We start from the raw sequence: 20,976 nt of genomic DNA, 5'->3' as shown, positions 1-20,976 counted from the left end.
TGCATTCATTTATATGCGCATTTTTGTCTTTAGCATCTCTATTTTTATTAACCAATATTGTGAAATAACTCGAATAGTTTACGATCTAGGCTTGTTCAAATTTTAGTTCAAATATCTTAATTACTGAATATTTAATGTGTGAACTTACAGAAATTAATAAATAATTACAGATATAATATATATTTTGAAGAGTAATTGTACATAAAAAAAGACACAAATCTATCATTACAAAATACAATATTACAAATATATAATTATACAAAATTATGTTTTTATTTTCAAATTTTTATACAAATATATTATGCAAAAGAATGATACAGTAATGGTAGAAAAATATATATTAAGGACAGTGACACGATAAAAAATGTCGTATCAGATTAATTATTTTTATCAAACTATATTCAGATAAATCGTAAATTCAATTAGATATTCATCCAGTTCCGAAACAAATGAATTCGGTTTCCAAAGTTTCTATATCCACTATAACTGCAGTATGTGTAGAGGAAAACTTTGGAATACAAATTAATCTAACCACCTGATTTTCTTCACCTACAAATGTTAAATACATTTAGATTAATATTGTATTAATCACGTGTATTATATATAAATGTTTCGTATTTAATAGTTTTTTAAATTAAAACATAGTATAATTGATTTAAATGTAATATTTATTTTTATGACATTTTTTTTTTACCTTTCCACAGTTTTGTTTCGACTGTATCTGTGTTACCCACAAAATATATATCCGGGCAGTAGTTTATGATAAATGGATCTTTCATCGAATAAGGGTATATCGGTAAAGTATCGGGAGCAGTCGGGCACATATGCTTCCAGACTAGTGTTTTTTCCAACCAGTCTAAAGAAGAAAGATTCGTCTCACCGGTTGCTTTTATAATATCCTCAATAGGTTGACCACTACTACCAATTATTATACGATCAGCGATTTTACCGATCCACGGATTAGTCGCACTTTTGAAACTTCGATATCTACAAAATGTCACGTTGTTTCGATTACATTTGCACATGGATTTAAACAAATGGCTCCAAAAAATTTTGAAAATTAGAGTTAATTGTATACGTATGTTGATTTATTACTATTGCTGTAAAATTTTTTACTTAGACTTGATTTAATTGTTATATAAGAGATAGCAAAGATAGCAAAGATAAAGATAGCAAAAGCTTTTTAAACTATATTCTTTTCTACGCAATGATAGAGAAAAACTTTTTCAATTCTAGCTTCAAAAGAGCTGTAATCTTATCTTGTTTATTGAGAAATCAGAATGTATATTATAATCCGTATGTACATTTGCACAATACCTAGACGTTAGTGGTAGTATACACGGGTGCAGCGGTGTCTGTGGCAGCATTGCGTTGGTGGGATCGTGCTGACCTGGCATTAGGGTGATACAACAACATTTTGCTATTTCGGCGAGAAATTTATCTACGAGTGTTGTTGCTCCGGCGATTTCCTTCGTTATAGCAGCATCCTGCGCTTTTCCTTCGGCATGTCCCATCAACATATTTGTTTTGGTGACGATTTTAACGGAATTACCTACACAGAATACAATACTGAAGCATGAAAATGGATCACGTAATGATTACTCAATTGGAAATTAAAAATTCAATTTATACCTGCGATAATAACTCGAGTAATGTTAGTAGCATCTTCTTGCGCCGCTATATCTCCCGCCATTCCACATATCCATTCTGTTAAAAGACTTAATGGTAAGTTTTTTGAACTGTTTGCCAAATCGAGACCAGATAGGAATACTAACTTTCCTTTAGATTTTGACTGTATCGGTAAACTTTTAGGCACACAACCAGGAAAACACCATTCTTTAATCTAAATAAAATGTCGAATATATAAATAAGTACATACGTTATATATGAAGTTTTAATTCCTTAATGCATGTTTACCTCAAAGCTACCATCTCTATCCTTATGGCCTAAAAGTGCACATACAACACCTGTAACGTAATTCTTCAAATCTGCATCATCGACCACCAGTTTGATACGTAACATCTCATCTTCTAGGAAAAGTTGATCCTTTTCTGAACAATAATTTGATCTCGGTTCAGGTAATGTAAGTTGATGATTATCGCTTAATTCATGTAATATCGACGGCTTCCATTTTTGATGTTTATAAAGCGTACCAATTATCACATATTCTTGTCCTTCAAAGTCTTCCAATTCTGCTAATTTTAATATTTGAACTTTTCCTGAAGGAAAGATAAACAATCAAACTTTTATCTTTTTCAATTTTACAGTCACAATTACAGAATATTTATATATGACTTTTAATTGTTAAAATAAAATTTTTTCAAGATAATCATTGTGCTTACCCCATTTTGCAACCACTCGTGATTCCAATGTCTCTCTCAATTCTGCCAGTCGTGCTGCATAGATGCTACAGAACTGCTTTGAGAAATCAATTAATTTATCATCAAAAGTATCAGTCAAATCTTCATATTGTGCTTCTTGTCTCTTAAATTCTTGTGAATCTTCATCTTCATATCGTAAAGGTAAGTCTTTATTAGATGCATTAGTGGTATCCATCATTGTTAATAATTATCCTATATATAATAAGAATTAAACATGGATTATTATAAATATATCTCATACATATAAAAAGAATTTATGAAAATATTATTGATGGTCCTAATCTAACACAATGTTTATTTACATTACCACATATTACATATGTGATAGGTTAAAATTGCTATAAAAACTCAGGAATCATTGAGAGATAATTAAATTAAAATAAAATTTACCTAATAATTAACTTTTAATTATTTCTCTATTGTTATTTTCCGTTAAACTTGTTCACGATATTATCCGTTTATATTTATATATAAATTGTATATATCGATATACTTCTAACCTTCTATTGGTTTTTCACGGTTTTTGCTATTCTGTACAAATATCAAAAACTTTTGCTTTCAATATTTTTAATATTAATTCGTACTATTTAATTTACAGATATGTACGAAATGTCTATCTAAATACAATATTAATATCACTGGCCATGTGAGCGTCTTTCGCGCCTTTTTCACTTTTATGAAAGGTTTATTTAAAGAATATAAAGAGAGACTCATACAGTCCAAGTTTTAATTTTTAAGCCTAATTTCATGTATTTTAAAATTTTATTGAGTTAGGTGAAATCGTATCAAATGATATCGTATAGCATTTCATATATATTTAAAACGATTTTAAATTTAAGATCGTCTTTAATTTAAGATCGAATTATGAATACCACATTCTTAAAATGCTTTTTATCATTTAATCTGATTTTAAATTTAACATCATCGATTTAAAATCTGATTTTAGATGGTCTTAAAATTTAATTTAGCTAACGAAATAATTACGCAGCTCGAGATGATCTTGAATTTAAGATCAAATTATGAATGTAGCTTTAGATTCCGTCCTGAACTTTTTCTCTCCATCTTCCTCCCCTTTCCTTCCAGTGTCGAATGATGTATCCGTTTTGTCTTCGGTGTAAAAAGTACACAACACTACATTACAAAGAAACAAGGCAACGAATCTGATTGGCCACATCATCCTCTCCCACATAACTCTTGACGTATCGAACAAAGCGCGGTATACTTCAGAGTGGCTAAAAGCATGCACGTGGATATGCGCGTCGGCGCCAATGAATCCTTATTTTCTCCAAAATTTGACTTTCTTGTCTCCTGTGGAACGGTTAATTGGCTGTCGTTGCTCATGGTATCTAGACTACTACAGGTTTTAATAGTTTAATCGGTAATTTTCTTTTGACGACTGACGCGCTCGGAGACATTATTCTTCTTTCAGAAAGTAGGTAAAAGATGATCTAAATAGCTTAGAAAGCCAAAAATACACAATCGACGCACAACGAATAGAAGGTAATTCCAATATTTCAATTGTTTTTAACGGAGGTAATATGTAATATGAAACATTTGTAATCGCTACGAAATCGCTATTGATCACATCGGTTGATCATGATTTGAAAGTATTTTTGATATTGAAATTTATGGATGCACGTTCGTTTTTTCTGTATATATAAATCTAGATTATTCTAGATGTATCCTTTCTTCGGCCATATTAAATATTTCCATATACCATCATTGAAACAGTAGATTTTCGAATGTGTTTACAAATTTTTTTCTTATGAAATGCAAATGTTTAGTTTTAAATGTGGTAATGTGATGTGACATTAATGTTAAGAAAAATATAAAAAAAAAGGAAGAAATGACCGTTTTACTAAAATACAAGCGAAATATAAAGATTTAAAATATATATGTAGAATTTATTATCTAGATTTTTATTAATTTCCAAAGAATATAATATAGCGATATTTAATCTTGAATGCGAACAATAACACAATAGAGATATATTTCTTTATAGTTGAACTAATACTTAAAAAAAAAAATTAAATATAATAAAAAAAAGAAAAATATAAAAAGTAAAGACCTGTAAAGAATAAGTTTAAAGTTTATTATCTTTAGATTTGTTAGTAAATAACTATTTGTTAACATTACATAACTTTTATATTCTGTAAATAACTTTTTGTATTTGTCAAGAATTATTACATATAAATTTATTTATTATATTTTATAGATCGTGTGTTATATATTATATCTACCATCAGAGATCTAGTAATATAAATATAATTTTCAATCGTTATCCTAAGAGAAACATATTAATCTTGGCTGTATCAAATTTTTATATAGTTGGATATAATGAAAGTAAGTTTACAATCCAATTTATATCTCATTCAATTAACAAATGCTTTCGCTTTCTGCTTAATTAATCTTTAAAATCTTTTTAGCGTCTTAAGGAGCTTCTTTTTGCTGAACTAATTCCTGAAGCAAATAATCCTGGACCAAATGATCCTGGACCAAATGATCCTGAACCAAATGACCCTGGACCAAATGACCCTGGACCAAATGACCCTGGACCAAATGACCCTGGACCAAATGACTCTGGACCAAATAATCCTGGACCAAGTGATCCGAAATCAACTGATGAGAATATGCTTGAACTTGAACACAATAGTCAAGTATACTTAGTAGTCAGACGAAAGAAAACAACATTGCATCTCGATGCGTTAGAGAATACTACAGTTCTCCAGCTTAAGAAAATGATCGAAGGTAAGGCGCATGTATTCCATAAGATGTAATGACAAATCTATTTTTGTCATGTCATTCGTTATAACTTACTAATTATTTAGTAGAGACATTAATATTTGAAACTATGTGCCTTATAGCTATATTTAAGGTATCACCGGAAGATCAGCAACTAACTGTCGTGTCTATATCCGAACAAAATGTTGAACAACATGTTATATTATCTGAGGATACTGCACCTTTGTCTGAATACGAAATAAATTGGCTATCGGCACAAGCATCATCTCCTGTAACTCTGGGTCTAGCTATGCGAACGGAGGATGGCTCGTTTGAAGAGCTTGATATAACACCATATTCAGAACCACAATGGCCAGATTTAACACTAAAACTTGTAGCTAAAACTTTTCCGGAAGATCTTGCAATATTTCGCGACACGTGTATGAAAAAGCTATTCGACAAAGATATGTCAAAAAAATTCAAAGACAAATCATAGCATGTAATATGCATCAATTAACAACAGAACTTTATACTAAATGCAACTTAATAATTATTCAAATAGTTAAAGGATAAAATAGGATGGAAAAATGTATTATAATGTAAATACTCGACTGGAAACAATTTATGATACCGAATTATCTTGTTTATATCAGATTATAACTTTGACAAGACACAATCATAAAACTATGCGATATTGAATTTTAGGAATACTATAGAATCGTGTATACTGCGTAATCTTTGAAAATACTGCATCATATATAGATCATTGTTTATTAATTCATGACATGTGTATAAATAGCACTTTTTGTAATACGGGTAGTAATTCACTCATGGAATACATTTTTTTATATTTTTCTTCGTCAATTTCATTTCTCTGTTAAATCTTGTGGACTTTCCTTTTTTTTCTTCGTCATTCTTTTCATTCTTAATTAGATGCTAAAATCTTCAGTGTGATTTTATAATTAAGTGGTTTTTATAAATTTACTTGCTCTTGGAACGCAATGATAATATCGATGAGAAAAAATTGTATGATGATGACTGCGTTCAGCAGAGAAAACAGATCGGTGAGCGTTCAGTGATTCTTTATTATGATTGATTTTTATATTTAGATTCAACGAAGATTTAAAAGAAAGAACCAATCATATTGAAAAATCACCGAACGCTCACTGATCTGCTTTTTCTGCTGAACGCAACCAATCATACAATCTTCAATTTCTGAGACAGTGTTTTATTTGTATGAATTTTTTGAATATATTCATATATATAATAAAATAGAAAAAAACTTTCTGAAGTTGAAAATTTTACTATTTTATAATCGATCACGTTTTCTTATAATCAATCATGTGAAACAAAAAAATATTCGTCTGCGACGCTACTCTGACATGATGCAATAAACGAAAAGTACTAAACTACGCTCGAAAATTTCAATAGTTGCATCAATAGAAAAATAACTTGGTAAACATTTTGCGCTGATTGGTTTATACTTTTAGATCCGAGCTGAAATAAAATTATTTCTCTAGACCTGAAAGTATAATCCAATCAGCACAAAATATTCACAAATCTGCTGCTAAACGGTTACACGGTTACATTTCCATAAAAAAAGAGGGGATAATGTTGGTAGTAACAAAAATCTTTAGACAACACAATTTAATTTTTATGGATTGGTGATACTGTATAAGTAGTAACTGTATAGTAGAAAATATGCACGTCATATGACAATGCATATACACACATGTCAAAAAGTCTTCTGCAACTATACAGATTACTACTTACACAGTATCACCAATCCACAAAAATTAAATTGTGTTGCTAAGGGTTTTTATTACTATCAACATTATCCTCTCTTTTTTTATGAAAATTGTCGTGTAACCTACTAAACGACCGCCGTTTCATTTTCGCGCACGTGACAAGTGTCGATGGCCAATAGTCGTGATTTATTATTCAGAAAAACTAACGGTTTGAGAGATTCACGGGTCTCTCTGAGTGCTTTCCATTTAGTGACACAAGTCGACCCAAGTATCGTTCTATCTTTCTTGGCTTTCAATGATTAACAAGGACAAAATGATACTTGTGTCGACTTGTGTCACTAAATGGAAAGCACCCTCTGCCACGACGGCCCCATAGGGGAATTCACGGTACGTTGGCAGCGACGTGTGTTTACGGCCTGTATCCCGTAGAATAGTAATTTGTTCGCGGCGTTTTTTTTTTTCCTTTGCCAGGCGAGGAGGATCTGCCAGAGGAACTCGATAACGAGGGAAGGCCGATAGCGAATGGGCGTGTGAACCGAAGCGCCCTGTTCAGGCTTGTGGTTCTTTTCACTACCCTCTCGTGAATCATTGGGATGGACGCGACCAGCGAGCAGCCGGCCGCGATCGCGGCCACTGAGTCCGCCTCCACCAGCGAGCAGGAACACAATGACGAGGCCATGGAGGAGACGGAGGAGTACAACTACGAGGGCGATGATTACAGGCATTTTATGCCGCGCGGCCGCGGTGGATTTCGGTGCGTATCGTGGACGCGGGTCCGCGTCCCCCGTCACCGTGGTCGCCGTGACTCGCGCTATTTTCTCTCCCCCCTCCCCTTTCTCTCGCGTCATCACCCTTCACCCTTCGTACTCTTTCCCGTATTGTTTTTCTCGTAATGATGATAATGATTCCTCCCGATTCGAGGGTCGACGGTGTCCCGATCACTACATCGCGCGATCCTCATCGAAGTCTCGAAGAATGACAGTTGTCCGACTTTTTTTTTTTTTATTTTTATTTTTATCTTTGGACCAACGTCGGCCTTCATGTCAAAGGCCCTTCACGTCTTAGACGTGGTATTTAATATTAACGATACAATTTCTTTGCAAGTAATGTTGTTTTCTGTAGAAGCAAGTATGCGCGGCGCCCGATGTGAGAGCAGATCGAATTCGTGGCATTTTTCTCTTCTTTATTTTTTTTTTCTAAGAGCCAAGTAAGATTTGGAGAGATACTTCTGATCTTCCTTCCTCTAAGTGGCATGGTAGAACGATAAGGTATCTAGTCACAACATTTAAAAATAATTTAAGGGGTCGTGGCAGAGGTGGGTTTGATTTCCCTATGAGAGGTGGTGGACCTCCAAGGTTTCGAGGTAGAGGTTTTGGACCACGTGGACCAATGTTTCGTGGAGCAAACAATGGATTTCCCTTTGAAGGACCACCAAGGCCAAATTGTCCACCTGGCCCAGCAGGACCAAGATTTAGAGGACCGCCACCATTTGATCCTAGCTGGGGACCTATGGGACCACCTAATCTCATGGGCCCTCCAAACCTAATGGGGCCTCCAGGAATGGTAAATATTATTGAATTCTTTGGTGATTATAAAATTGCATTGATTTCTAAAAATCTGATTATTTTCATATAATTATTTTCATAGCCACCACCACATATGATGAATGGTCCTATGGGTGCAGGACCAGGGCCATATGGGCCACCTCCTGGAATGGGGCCACCTAACATGAACAGCGTAAGTTACATGTAACATAAAATAATTTTTATTTATTCCTGTCATTACATCCATTTTTAATCTAATAATTTCCAGAGAGTAAACTTTTACTTACACTTAATTTTTTTGTATAAAAGATAGCAATAATCATATAATGACATGTATAAAATTAAACAAAAAATATATCTATTTACCAAAGTATACAAATTTAATTAAAAATTTAAACGATACATTTTTAAGAATGCATTCCTAAATGAAATATATTTCATAGATTCCAGGACAACAGCCACCGCAACAAGCGCAACAACAGGCAAACATTCCAGGTCTAGATCTCAATGGAGAAGTGTGGGTAGAGACAAAAGCAGCTGACGGCAAATCGTATTATTACAATATCCGTACGAGAGATACCACATGGACTAAACCGGAGGGACCAAATGTGAAGGTCATGGTACAAGATCAAGTAAGTAAATTTTTTTCTAGATTCTTATTTTTGTAACAACTTAATATTATTCTGTTGTTTGCAAATAATTTTATTTCTTTACGCACTTTGGTATATAACATTTAGGTTGTAGTTTAAAAGAATAGTTTATAGTTCCTGAGATAATTTACAACTTATACTTTATATTTGTAAATCTTCACTCATAATTTTTAATTCTATTTAATTTATTGTAAAACATATAACTCACAAGATATGACTAAACCTGAAACCCACCGACTACAAATTGATTAGTGTCATACATTATTTTTTTTTATACTAAAATTGTAATTATTTTATTTTGTCGTTATTAATTTTATATTGTGCTTCTGCGCGACACACATAAAATGCAGACAAGGGAACGAAGTATAAGTAAAGAATTGTGTATCAAAGAATTGGTAACGTCACACATAAAAAGTTGCATCGGTAAGTTTACCCATCAGGCAATACGTTTGTAATTTTATTTTGCATTCTTACAGATTAGACAAAATTTAACAAGATTTAACAAGATTAATTCAACACAACAAATTTTTAATAAGATATATTGTATGATTTTGCAGTTAGAACAGTTGGTACACGGTGCATCAAAACAGGCAGCGCGTTCTACTACGCCTACTCCGTCGGGTAATACGCCGACTCAGATTAATGAAAACAGAATCTCTCAAGGTGGCGAACAATCGTCCTCTAACAGCACAGATGCCATTAATCAATTAAGTACGGCGCCCCCTGGTACTGGACCACCGCCTACATTGAACGACACACCAGACGTCAATAATCAAACAGCTGAGACTAATCAGTCAAACGGTAATTTGATATATTAATGTTGTTTTAAGTTTTTAAATATTTTTTACGTTTTATGCGTTTAACTTAGTGATCAAGTTTTCTAAGTTTACAATAAAGCATTGCTATTAAAAAAATTAAAAAGAAATTAAATATTAGGTGCAGCACCCGCAACGGTTACCAGCACACCGCCAATAAATACACCGGCGGTAAATACGAACATGATGCAACCGCCGCCAAACATGATCCCCATGCAGCATAGAATGCCAAATCAGTTTGGTAGTCCAATCGCCACACAATTCGGAGCTGCACCCTTTGGAATGCCACCACCTGGTTTTCAACCCTTTGGCGGTTATGGACCACCACAAGCAAATTGGGGTAATTTAAAATGCCGACGAATATAATAGGAAAAAAAAATTATAATTTGTATAAATTGATAATGAATCTACATTCTTTTTCAGGTATGCCGCAAATGCCGCATGGTGTAATGGCACCTCAAGCGCCCGCTGAAGATCCTGCTATACTTGCACAACTTGATTCTGAATTAGTAGCAGCTGCTATGGTTTGGACTGAGCATCGTGCACCGGACGGTAGATTTTATTATTATAACAGTAAGGCAGGAGAATCAGTATGGGAGAAACCACAAGCCTTGAAGGATCTGGAAAGTATGTAATATGTAATTTTTTTAATATATTGACTATGCTGTATGTTCTATTTGTAATAATAAATACTCGATAACATTGCGACGGTCAACGAGTTAAATATATAATACTTTTGTAATATAAATCTTAAATCTAATTATATTCTCAAACGTTTCGTTAGATGCGAAATTAACGTTACGGCAGAAAAATGAGGAAGCTACTATTGTCCCAACTAGTACTGCTGTTACAACTACTCCTGTTACTAATAACAGCACTACGATAGAACCTATCAAACAAGAGAAACCGCAAGAGAACGCTCATGAAACCAAAGATAGTACAAAAGATACGGATAGCACTAAACCGAAGAAAGAGGAAAATGCTATGAAGGAATCTGCAAAGCCTCAAGACAAGTCTAGACCAATCTCTAGTACGCCAGTGCCTGGAACTCCATGGTATATTTAGATACATGTTTTTTTATATTGACACCCATAATGCATGTTTATAATATGAATTGATGAATATATTTGTGAAGGTGTGTTGTTTGGACGGGAGACGGACGGGTATTTTTTTACAATCCTTCTTCGCGAATATCAGTCTGGGAAAGGCCAGATGATCTCGTTGGTCGTCAGGATGTAGACAAAATGGTATCGACGCCACCGGATGCGGTTGCTGCTACAAAACCAGTACGTCAGTCGGACACTAGCGAGAGCAGCGATGATGATCAACCCACACCAGCAAAGAAGATAAAACACGATGATACCAAAAGTAATTGTTACTTTGAAATGAGATAAATGTGATTGTATTAATCATTTTACATTAAATCCACATTTTATATTTCAGCCACACCCATAAAGGAAGAAGAAGAGAAGGAAGGAAAGAAGGGGACAATCGATATAGGTAAAGAAGCTGCGATAGAGGCCGAGGTGAGGGCAGCGAGGGAAAGGGCGATAGTTCCATTGGAAACGAGAATCAAGTCGTTCAGGGATATGCTTGCAGAAAAAGATGTAAATTTCATTGTGAATTATTTATTTTGTAATTTATTTATTTATTTTATAATATAATTTTATACCAAGAATCATTTGGATTATTGCGTTTTTAGGTATCTGCATTCAGTACTTGGGAAAAAGAACTCCATAAAATAGTGTTTGATCCGCGCTACCTACTTCTAACGTCGAAAGAAAGGAAACAGGTCTTCGAGAAATACGTGAAGGAGAGAGCGGAAGAAGAAAGGCGAGAAAAGAGGAATAAGATGAAAGAACGAAAGGAACAATTCCAAAAGCTCTTAGAAGAAGCTGGACTTCATGGAAAGTACGTGTGTAAAAATTTAGCAGTTTTATCCGTTTTTACAGAAAATATTGACTTATAAATTTTCTGCATTTTTCTTTTGTGTGTATAGATCATCGTTTAGCGATTTTGCTCAAAAACACGGCAGAGATGAACGATTTAAGAATGTAGAAAAGATGCGCGAACGAGAAAGCCTTTTCAACGAATATCTTCTGGAAGTGCGAAAGAGGGAAAAAGAGGAAAAAACAGCGAAACGAGAACAGGTATTTTTATTTTATTAACATTACTGAGAGAACATGCGCGCGCATTGTGTGGCAATGCACAAAATATTTTTCAGGATATGCATTTTATATAACAATTATATTTTCAATGTTCGACACAAGTAAGACAAACGTTTTAGCTATATATTCCCGTCCTCTAAGATTCCATCAGAAGTATATATTAATAAATATAAAGGATTTAGGTACACTAATATCTTTTAATGTTATAAGTAAATTGATATAGAGGTAAATATTTTAGATTTGAACAATTTCACTAATATAGATTAATATATTTTAATTGATTCAATTTTTTACTATCAGTTTTTATTTTTTACTAGTTAATGAAAATTAAAATTTATATTTCAAGTTAATATTATATTAATTTCTTCATCAATTGAACTCGAAGATTTATAAGAATTTTGTTTTTCTTTTATTCGAATATGATTGATCATCTATTAAAATTATTTTATTAAATTCATATGAATCTGTTTTTAACTAAAATTATACCTAAAAGTCCTTTATATTTCAAGAACTGCATTACCTATTTTTAACTCTTACCTTTAATCCAATAAATCTTTCTCCTTTTATTCCAGGCTGATGTCGTTCATTTATAGTAAATTATTTTATAAATGCTGCTCAAAGAATATATTTGAAGCAGCATGTAAATGTAGCACACACTAAGTACATTGCGTATGGGCTGAATATATTTATTCGGCACTTGCTCTTATGCTTATATAATTACATTATTTCATTAATTTCAATAAGAATTGTTTCCCCTTATTAAGCGAGGCTTTGCAATGCGCGATAGCATAAGAAACAAATTAAGAATAGAAAAGCAAAGCGTTTTTAATTCTATGTAGGAAATGATATATTTAGGAATGTTTAACAAAACTTATGTTTTTACAGCGATAATTAATTAATTTTTTTCAGGTTTCATAGGTATGTTATTATTTTGTTCCACTTGTAAGATAGTACGAATTCCTAAAATTATAACGGCTGAAGAACACATATACCAGGAGATATTTCTCTAATAATAATTCTCTACTCCAGTAGATTTGCTCGAACGAAATCGAAAAGTTTTTGTAGCTCTAAGATGGGCGATGTAGAGAATAAAATCTTAGTATGTGACGGTTCCTTATATACTTATGTGTTCTGAACTCTCCACTTCAGTCAGGATGCAGGCAGGACAGGTTCCGTATGTGGAGTGGCTTGGTACTGAAGCTGGTTGGTGGCATGGATGATGTCATCTACCATTCCCACCTTCTCTGCGGGTCACTGTTGGCACACCCTCGCGCGCCGCATTCTTTACTTCAAAGCAGAGTGTCATGAGAATGAACAAACTCGGTATTTGTATATTACTCGTAATCCTCGTTACTTCAAAAAATTAACTTTTCCCCAGAATCAAAAATCAGTGTGAGAAAAAGAAAATATTTACACGTTAATTTATTTGGAAGAAAAAAGGCCCAAGGTAGCATTAGTCAGTACAACAGTTTCTCAGAATTTATGTATTTTGATTTGAGAAATATTACAGATTCGATTCTAATGCTACCATAAAACTTATATTAATGTATGGACATAAAAACAAATTCATTAAGTATATAAAAAACTATTTAATTTGCAATCTTGTTTTCCAATTTGTTGTTCTTGATTTTTGTTCTTGCTTTTGAATGTTATCTGTTCTGTATATTGCGTACGAGATATTGTTGATCAAGAAATTAACTGTTCTATATTTTGCGTATATGAGTTATTGAATAAAGTATCTTATAATTTATAAAAGAAAATAAATTATTGTTTTAAAATCATATTTTTTTCTATTGTTCTTATGTCAATACATGATACATCAAATTTGATGTATAGAAACACATGAAATTTTTAAGTAATTTTAAGTCGACTTTAAGATATAAACAATTTTTATTGTCGGCTACAATATATATATATATATATATATATAAAAACAGAAATTAATTTCATCGTGATACATTTTAAAGAATCGTAACAAATTATAGATGCAGAGTTGCGAAATTATTAGATTTGACATAAAATAAATGACTTGCATTTTTATGAAGTATTTATTTCATACGCATTTGAAAACTTTAATTGTTTTTATTCTAATAATGCAAATAGACTTTTATATTAATTTCAGTCAGAAAGAATAAGATAAAAAAGTAAACTTAAGCAGTCATAGTATTTTTGGTGCCTTAAGAATCCTTATAAGATCGGAGTAACGAATGTTATATGCAATTTTAAAACGAAAACGTGCCAGGGTATGAACTGTAATTATTTCTGATTTTTTTTACAATAATATATTTAAATCTTTTTTATACAGCAAGAAATATTACACAATTTATTTTTGGTCGTTTACAAATTACGCAATGGGGATATTAGAAAGAAAGTTGTTTTATAAAATGACATTCGAATTTACACATACACACGTTGCATAAATCAGATAATTGAGATATCTAATTTTGTTCGTTTAATGCTTTCAGTATTGTGAAAAGTATCGAGGTTTAGGGGAGAGAGAAAGAGAGATGCATTCTTTATTTTAACATTTTAGTAAGCATTAGTTTAATAATCTACATGTTATGTTATTTTTTACGTGAAAAACATCAAGAAAAATATCAAGAAAACAATTGCGTGCAATTTTTATAAACGGTGCGATGTGCTATAAGATACGTGACGCTGTGAGGTATTTCAGAATATAGTGAATAGGAGAAAAAAAAAAAAAGAAATTAGATAGAAACTCGTTTCGTAATTTGGACGGCTGCGAGCTTCTAATGTTTTCGAAGTTAATGATAATGTGCTAACCATATTTTTTCGTTTCAGCAAGGGCGGCAGTTAAATATTTATTTATCTTACATAATCAGTCATCATTAAATACATCATAATAATACATCATGTACATAAAATGTACATACAATGATTTTAAAAAATTAAAATTTGAATTATTATGTATCGTTTAATTCAAGAAAATATTATATATTTAATGATGACGATCATAATAATCATTTTTGCAGGAATAATGAATTAATAATTTTTTTCAGCCAAAAAAATGACCAGCTTAGTTCATTTAAAAAAAAATCCGACAAATAGAGTCCTTAACGTTGTGACACCTCCTGACACGAACGAACACGAATGACTATTTCTTCTACCCCTAACGAAATATAGTTTGAAAACCATTTAAAAGGTTTGCAAGTTGAAATAGTTTGATCCACATTACAGATCATTATACATATATTATAATGTTTATAAAAGTGATTGTAATGTGGTTGAGCGTGTAATATTTGGTTGGAAATATTAAAGCGTGCATGATATAAGAGAGCCAAGAAAAATTAAGAAATTTAATCTTAAAAGCAAAAGAATTGTATAATAGTACATAAGCAAACAGTGATTGTTTTTCAGCAATGAAAACTCTTATGTTAAATGCGTTTCAGGTGAAAAAGGAATTCTTTGCGATGCTACGTGAGCACAAAGACATCGACAGACATTCGCATTGGAGCGATTGTAAGAAAAAATTGGAAACGGATTGGAGGTACAGAGTCGTAGAATCGGCAAGCACGCGGGAAGATTGGTTTAGAGATTACGTTCGCATGCTGAAGGATGAGCGGAAAAAGGAAAAGGAGAAAGACAAAGACCATCGGCACAGAGAGAAAGATCACAAGGCCGACAAGAAGGATAGAGACCGTAAGGATACCGACAAAGGTAAAGAGACAAAGTCCAGCAAGGACAAAGGTGACAAAGATAATACAAGGGAAAAGAAGCAACGAAAGAGCGAAGCACCCGTGGAGGAAAATGAAAAGGAAAAAAAGGAGATGATGGTAGAGAAAGAGAGCGGGGAAATCGAAGAAAGTGACGACAAAAGCGTTAAAAAAGAGAATGACGTAAGCATAATAAAACGATACTTGTTTCGATATTTTTTTTTTTTTGCAAAATCTTTATCTTATTCTTTTCACTTTAGAAGGAAGAGGGAGATGACCATTCCGATTCGGAGGAGGATCGCGAGAAACAGAAAAGGGAACGTGAAAGACGAGCGGAAGTTAGTCTTCGAGAAAGAGAGAGAGAAGTGCAAAGGACTTTAGCTACACATCTTCGCGATAGAGATAAGGAGAGACAGCATCATCGTCATACAGAGGCAGTTCAACATTTCAGCGCTCTCCTAGCTGACTTGGTATACTATATTTAATTTAAATTATATTTTATAAAAATTAATATGATCGCAATATTTTCAATGTCTCGATTTTAGGTAAGAAACGGCGATCTGGCGTGGAGAGAAGCAAAACGACAATTAAGAAAGGATCATAGATGGGAGTTGGCTGAAAGTTTAGATCGTGAGGAAAAAGAACGATTATTTAACGAACATATTGAACAATTGGGACGGAAGAAACGCGATAAATTTCGGGAATTGCTCGACGAAGTAGGCGCATCGACCGAGCTAACGGCATCCTGGAAAGACATTAAGAAATCATTGAAAGACGATCCTAGATATTTGAAGTTTTCTTCTAGCGATCGAGTATGTAATTATTAGTTTAAAAATAAAAAGATTTTATTAGTATTTATTCTATATATTTTTTATCACTTTAGAAATGTGAGAAGGAGTTTAAGGAATACATCAAGGACAAACTCGTCGCAGCCAAAGCTGATTTTAGGGAACTTCTACAGGTACGTTGACTCGTAATATAAATATATTAAATATATTAAAATCTTGACATCTCACGAAAGTATGATTTTTCAGGAAACGAAACTGATCACTGACAAAACGTACAAAAAAGTTCAAGAGAATAGCTCACATTTAGCAGAGATTGAAGAAATTCTTAGAAAGGATCGCAGATTTCTCGTGCTTGAGGCTGCAGCCGCCGAACGGACTCGATTATTAATGGGCTATCTAGAGGAATTGGCACGTAGAGGACCTCCGCCACCTCCTACTGCTTCGGAACCATCGAGGAGATCAACTACAAAGTAATCCTAACATACAGAATAATACAGATAACAAAACATTACATTTTATATTAAACATTAATAATTTCTTTTTCAGTTGAAAGCTGATCTACATCGAAGTATGATGATAATGATACACATATGACACGCATTACAGTAACAGAAATGAATGAATTTATAGCTGTAGTTAAATTGAATTACTTTAAACACCGAATTATCGTCTGTATAGGATTCAATAAAATTTAATGCCAATTCTACATTGAGATTAAGATTGCATTGTGGGCTGTTGTAGCGTAAGCATATTATTGTTGAATAATATATAATATGAGTGATATTCTTTACATAGAAACTGAATACTGATAAATGTAGAACAATTATTTTACAGTGCAAGAATTACAGATCTTCTGTAGTTATCTCGCTTACAAATTGATGTGAATGAAAGAATAAGAAAAATTAATAGAATAAAAAGAAAACGTACTGATTTTTTAACGATAAAGTTTAACACTTATTGTAAAATCATTGAAAAGATATTACTATTTTATCAAATTATATCATTCCGATGATCTCGATTAACTTTCAATCTTCAAATTGTAATTTGATAAAGAGGCATTTATTGTTACAGGATTATATATATCGACCAAATGTATTTTATATATATATATATATATATATATATAAAATATATAAAATATATACATAAAATATATATATATATATATATAAAATATAAAGATAAAGTTTTAGTAAAATAAATTTGTAATTTTTCGTTGGCGCGATTATTTAATATAATAAGACATCCAATTAACATTAAAATACTTTATTGTACTCATGCTATTTTTTATAAAATATTTAGTTTACCAAGGATTTATTTATATTTTAAAGCAGTAAATAACTTGATCAGAAAATGGTAATATTAATTCCCATACTATTTCCTAGATGGCGACACCAATTCGATTTTGGATCGAAATGTATACGATCGACGATTGCGCGTCCTCTGATGATCAATGCGATTAATCTTGGTGATTTCGATGCATGTATTTAGGAAGATTCTAATATCGGAGAGTTCAATGTTGGATATAAAGCAATGAATTTAATAATAGAAATTGCACTCGTCGATATTTCTATATCAGGTTCACGAAGTACGGAATATGATGAAAAATGAATAATATAAATAAAATGAGAATATAATATATTGATAATAAATTATACTTTTATTTATTTCTCTAGACAATACATATAAAATTTATAAAATATATCGTGATAATGTAACTTACATATATAGTTTTTTTCATTAGCAATAATTTGCATATAAAATTTTTTCTCTAAGAGGTAGATATTAAATTATTATGTATATATCAAATTACAAACATTACAATTACAAACATATGGATATTTATTTTCAACGTGTCATTTTCTAAATTTTTCATTACGTCAGCTGAGTCGAGAGAAAATATGTTTGATCAGATCACATGTATATATATATATATATATATATATACATGTTTCCTCTGATCTACATATAAAAATTTATAGCTGTAAACCTTTTCTTATGTATTTTCACAGTAAGGTTTATCAGTGCAGAAGTATCGACAGATATCTCTGTCTAATAAATGCCACGCAGATATCTATATTGTATATATACCTTGTACCGTTACGATACAAGCGGCGGGTTGCACTTCCTGCTATCTCGGTAAGAATATAAATCGTTAAGCTAAACAGCCGTTGAACTCCTACGTAGCCGAGCATTACGTCATTAGGTACGCATGTACGAAACAATCGAGAGCAGAGTCTCACTCTGGAATTCTCACAGAATCCTTATGAAATGTTGGCATCTAGCCTGCGTGTGAAGAGTACCGCTGTGCATTCATAAAGAAGCTAATATATAAAATATTCGGGTCGCCGCAAGAAAAGAATAATATTAGTCTTTAAGAGAAAACGGTTACTTCTTTCACGTTTAGGAAATGCTTGTTTTTATATATTGAGTAATCATCAATATTCGTCCGGAATCTTTTCTCTTTTTCATAAGAAGATGCTTTAATTAAAGAAATTTCTCAATATTTATAAAAGGCTGTAATTCTGAAGAATTATGCAACAATTAATAATTAAAATGTCAACAAGCAAGTGGTTTTACACACTTTCATTTCGTATATAATGAATGCATATTAAGCATGTAAATTATAAGTATATCGAGATCGTAATTACGAGATAATAATATAACTAAGAAATTAAAGAGGTTGGGAGAGAGAGAAAGAGAATTATATAATAATCATCATTCAGGAACTAATTGTAATATAAATTCTTGCACGAATAATGCACTAAATGATCTGTCAAAAAAGTGGAAATCCGATCTCACCGATCACATCGAGCGTGATCACACGTCATAGATACCGGAGCGATCATCATCGATCGAATTACATCACGCGACGTCGACTTTCTCCCGGTTCTCCCGACCTTGCTGCGTCTTTTTGCTTTTGCGTCTGTCCGGATGTGAATCAATCTGTACCTTCGACGTTATAGGCGGACCCGATAAAGGTCAGCCGCGACCAGTGAGGGTTAACGAACGAGTGGGGTAACAGGATGGACTTGGGAGAGCAGATTTTTGCGAAGGCCTGCCTGGAGGTCGAGGAAGTGCCGTGGGAGACGGCCCTGAAATCCGATTCCCCGGCTTCGCCGAGTCGTATTTCTCGCCATTCGAGTAACGCGATCGATTAGGTAGATTATTGCATAGAGACTTTCCCATTATTAGTGCGATCGAGATCCGCTCCACGTGCAATTGTAACTCGCGTCGTTACATCATCTGTCTTCTATCGGCCTTTTCACTGAATGTTTATTTCAACGTTTTCAAAATTTAAAATATCTCTTAAATTTTACGTTTCGCCTTTTCCCAGAGGTATATATTTTTATCACAGATCCGTTATTTTTAAAATAAGAAAATAATATAGTTACGTTTTCGGAATAAATTACGAGTAAGCGTGAACTGTCTGTGTTATACAATTCATGAATTTCTTCAACGTTCGAATGAGAAAGCAATGGCCTCTCAGCATGTCTTCGTCATTCTTCGTTTCTCTATTTCCTACACGATCGCCTTCCCGACGGTCGTCAATCCTGAGGACCATTTGGGAGGCTTTGTCGATGGAATTCCACAGTTGAAGAACCAAAATGAATATTGGCAGAAACAAGGTCTCATTCGGACGATTGCATCGATAATAATGGAGTGTTGATTTATATTTTCACAAAATTTAAAGAATCGAAAATATAAGTGGTGAAATCTGCGTTTGGATTATCCACATTGATTTATCATGCAAATTATCGTTTAATCGTTTATATATTTAATCGACAAAATTAATTTAGATTAGATATATTTATTCTGTATGAAAAGAAGACAAATTTTGCTTTAATAATTTTCTTTTGTATTATGATATTTGTTTTCTTTTCAGAAATGCAAAAATCTTGCTTTTAAATAAGAGAGTATTTTTTTAGATGTTCTAAGATACTTCATATGTATTATAATGCACAATAATACATGGTGCTTTTCATCCAGTAGTACAAGTCGACTTCTAGTGTCATTTCTATTTTCCATTTAATTTATATGGCGGTGTCAAGACTGGGATCAACTCCGCTTCGTGAGTGAACTGAAAGATAAAGAAAAAATAAACTAGGAACTAAACTAGGAAAAAAAAGAATGAAAAATCTCTCCACTCTCTTCTGTCCACTCTCTACGTAAGAGTAAACAGAATAAAGAAGGACGAAAAAGAAGCTTGAAAAAATAAGTTTGAACAAGAAAGAAATTTAAAAGCATACATATAATTAGATCCACACGGAACAAAATAAACTTAAAATAAGAAATCAATTTAACTTTATATTTATATCGACGAGTACTGTAATTACAAAAATTATAGTTTCGCGTATTTTTCAATTACTCATGGAATACGTAAATATTTAAACGTCGATTTTCCTATACGACAAGTGCTTTTGATTTTATTGTATCGGAGCTCAAGTCGGCTCGAGTTAAAACTCCAATCTCGACACCAAGGCATC

General features: G+C 32.6%; 3 protein-coding genes across 7 annotated transcripts; 2 read left to right on the top strand and 1 right to left on the bottom strand.

Moving 5' to 3' along the window:
* Nucleotides 1-164: 164 nt before the first annotated feature.
* LOC105432867 (DNA polymerase delta subunit 2) lies at nucleotides 165-3,487 on the bottom strand. Of its 3 annotated transcripts, none has more exons than XM_011647842.2 (7): nucleotides 3,366-3,487; nucleotides 2,343-2,573; nucleotides 1,918-2,219; nucleotides 1,633-1,843; nucleotides 1,318-1,552; nucleotides 695-987; nucleotides 165-549 (listed from the first exon to the last, which is right to left on the bottom strand). In XM_011647842.2, exons 2-7 carry the CDS (start codon nucleotides 2,557-2,559, stop codon nucleotides 431-433), a joined length of 1,377 nt encoding a protein of 458 aa, XP_011646144.2. In that variant the 5' UTR covers nucleotides 2,560-2,573; nucleotides 3,366-3,487; the 3' UTR covers nucleotides 165-430. The 3 variants fall into 3 exon arrangements, with proteins under 3 accessions (XP_011646144.2, XP_011646142.2, XP_011646143.2); XM_011647840.2 differs by lacking the exon at nucleotides 3,366-3,487 and adding an exon at nucleotides 2,772-3,327; XM_011647841.2 differs by lacking the exon at nucleotides 3,366-3,487 and adding an exon at nucleotides 2,882-3,327.
* A 102-nt stretch (nucleotides 3,488-3,589) lies between these two features.
* LOC105432868 (uncharacterized) lies at nucleotides 3,590-5,966 on the top strand. Of its 2 annotated transcripts, none has more exons than XM_011647844.3 (5): nucleotides 3,590-3,723; nucleotides 3,811-3,881; nucleotides 4,597-4,724; nucleotides 4,808-5,129; nucleotides 5,246-5,966. In XM_011647844.3, exons 3-5 carry the CDS (start codon nucleotides 4,719-4,721, stop codon nucleotides 5,596-5,598), a joined length of 681 nt encoding a protein of 226 aa, XP_011646146.2. In that variant the 5' UTR covers nucleotides 3,590-3,723; nucleotides 3,811-3,881; nucleotides 4,597-4,718; the 3' UTR covers nucleotides 5,599-5,966. The 2 variants fall into 2 exon arrangements, with proteins under 2 accessions (XP_011646146.2, XP_011646145.2); XM_011647843.3 differs by having other exon boundaries at nucleotides 3,677-3,881; nucleotides 4,808-4,884; nucleotides 4,930-5,129.
* A 1,298-nt stretch (nucleotides 5,967-7,264) lies between these two features.
* Nucleotides 7,265-17,195, top strand: LOC105432869 (transcription elongation regulator 1). 2 transcript variants are annotated; one of them, XM_089082556.1, is made up of 18 exons: nucleotides 7,265-7,604; nucleotides 8,164-8,413; nucleotides 8,498-8,587; nucleotides 8,838-9,026; nucleotides 9,602-9,845; nucleotides 9,981-10,199; nucleotides 10,283-10,486; nucleotides 10,644-10,914; nucleotides 10,995-11,227; nucleotides 11,303-11,466; nucleotides 11,562-11,770; nucleotides 11,859-12,009; nucleotides 15,438-15,884; nucleotides 15,962-16,171; nucleotides 16,247-16,513; nucleotides 16,585-16,662; nucleotides 16,736-16,959; nucleotides 17,036-17,195. In XM_089082556.1, exons 1-18 carry the CDS (start codon nucleotides 7,444-7,446, stop codon nucleotides 17,037-17,039), a joined length of 3,615 nt encoding a protein of 1,204 aa, XP_088938682.1. In that variant the 5' UTR covers nucleotides 7,265-7,443; the 3' UTR covers nucleotides 17,040-17,195. The 2 variants fall into 2 exon arrangements, with proteins under 2 accessions (XP_088938682.1, XP_025075539.2); XM_025219754.2 differs by having other exon boundaries at nucleotides 8,152-8,413.
* Nucleotides 17,196-20,976: the final 3,781 nt, after the last annotated feature.

Source organism: Pogonomyrmex barbatus, unplaced genomic scaffold (assembly GCF_055798465.1).
Source record: "Pogonomyrmex barbatus isolate J1 unplaced genomic scaffold, ASM5579846v1 scaffold6, whole genome shotgun sequence".
Lineage (NCBI taxonomy): Eukaryota > Metazoa > Arthropoda > Insecta > Hymenoptera > Formicidae > Pogonomyrmex > Pogonomyrmex barbatus.
The sequence above is the reverse complement of the archived record's forward strand: the minus strand, read 5'-3'. Positions and strand labels throughout refer to the sequence as shown.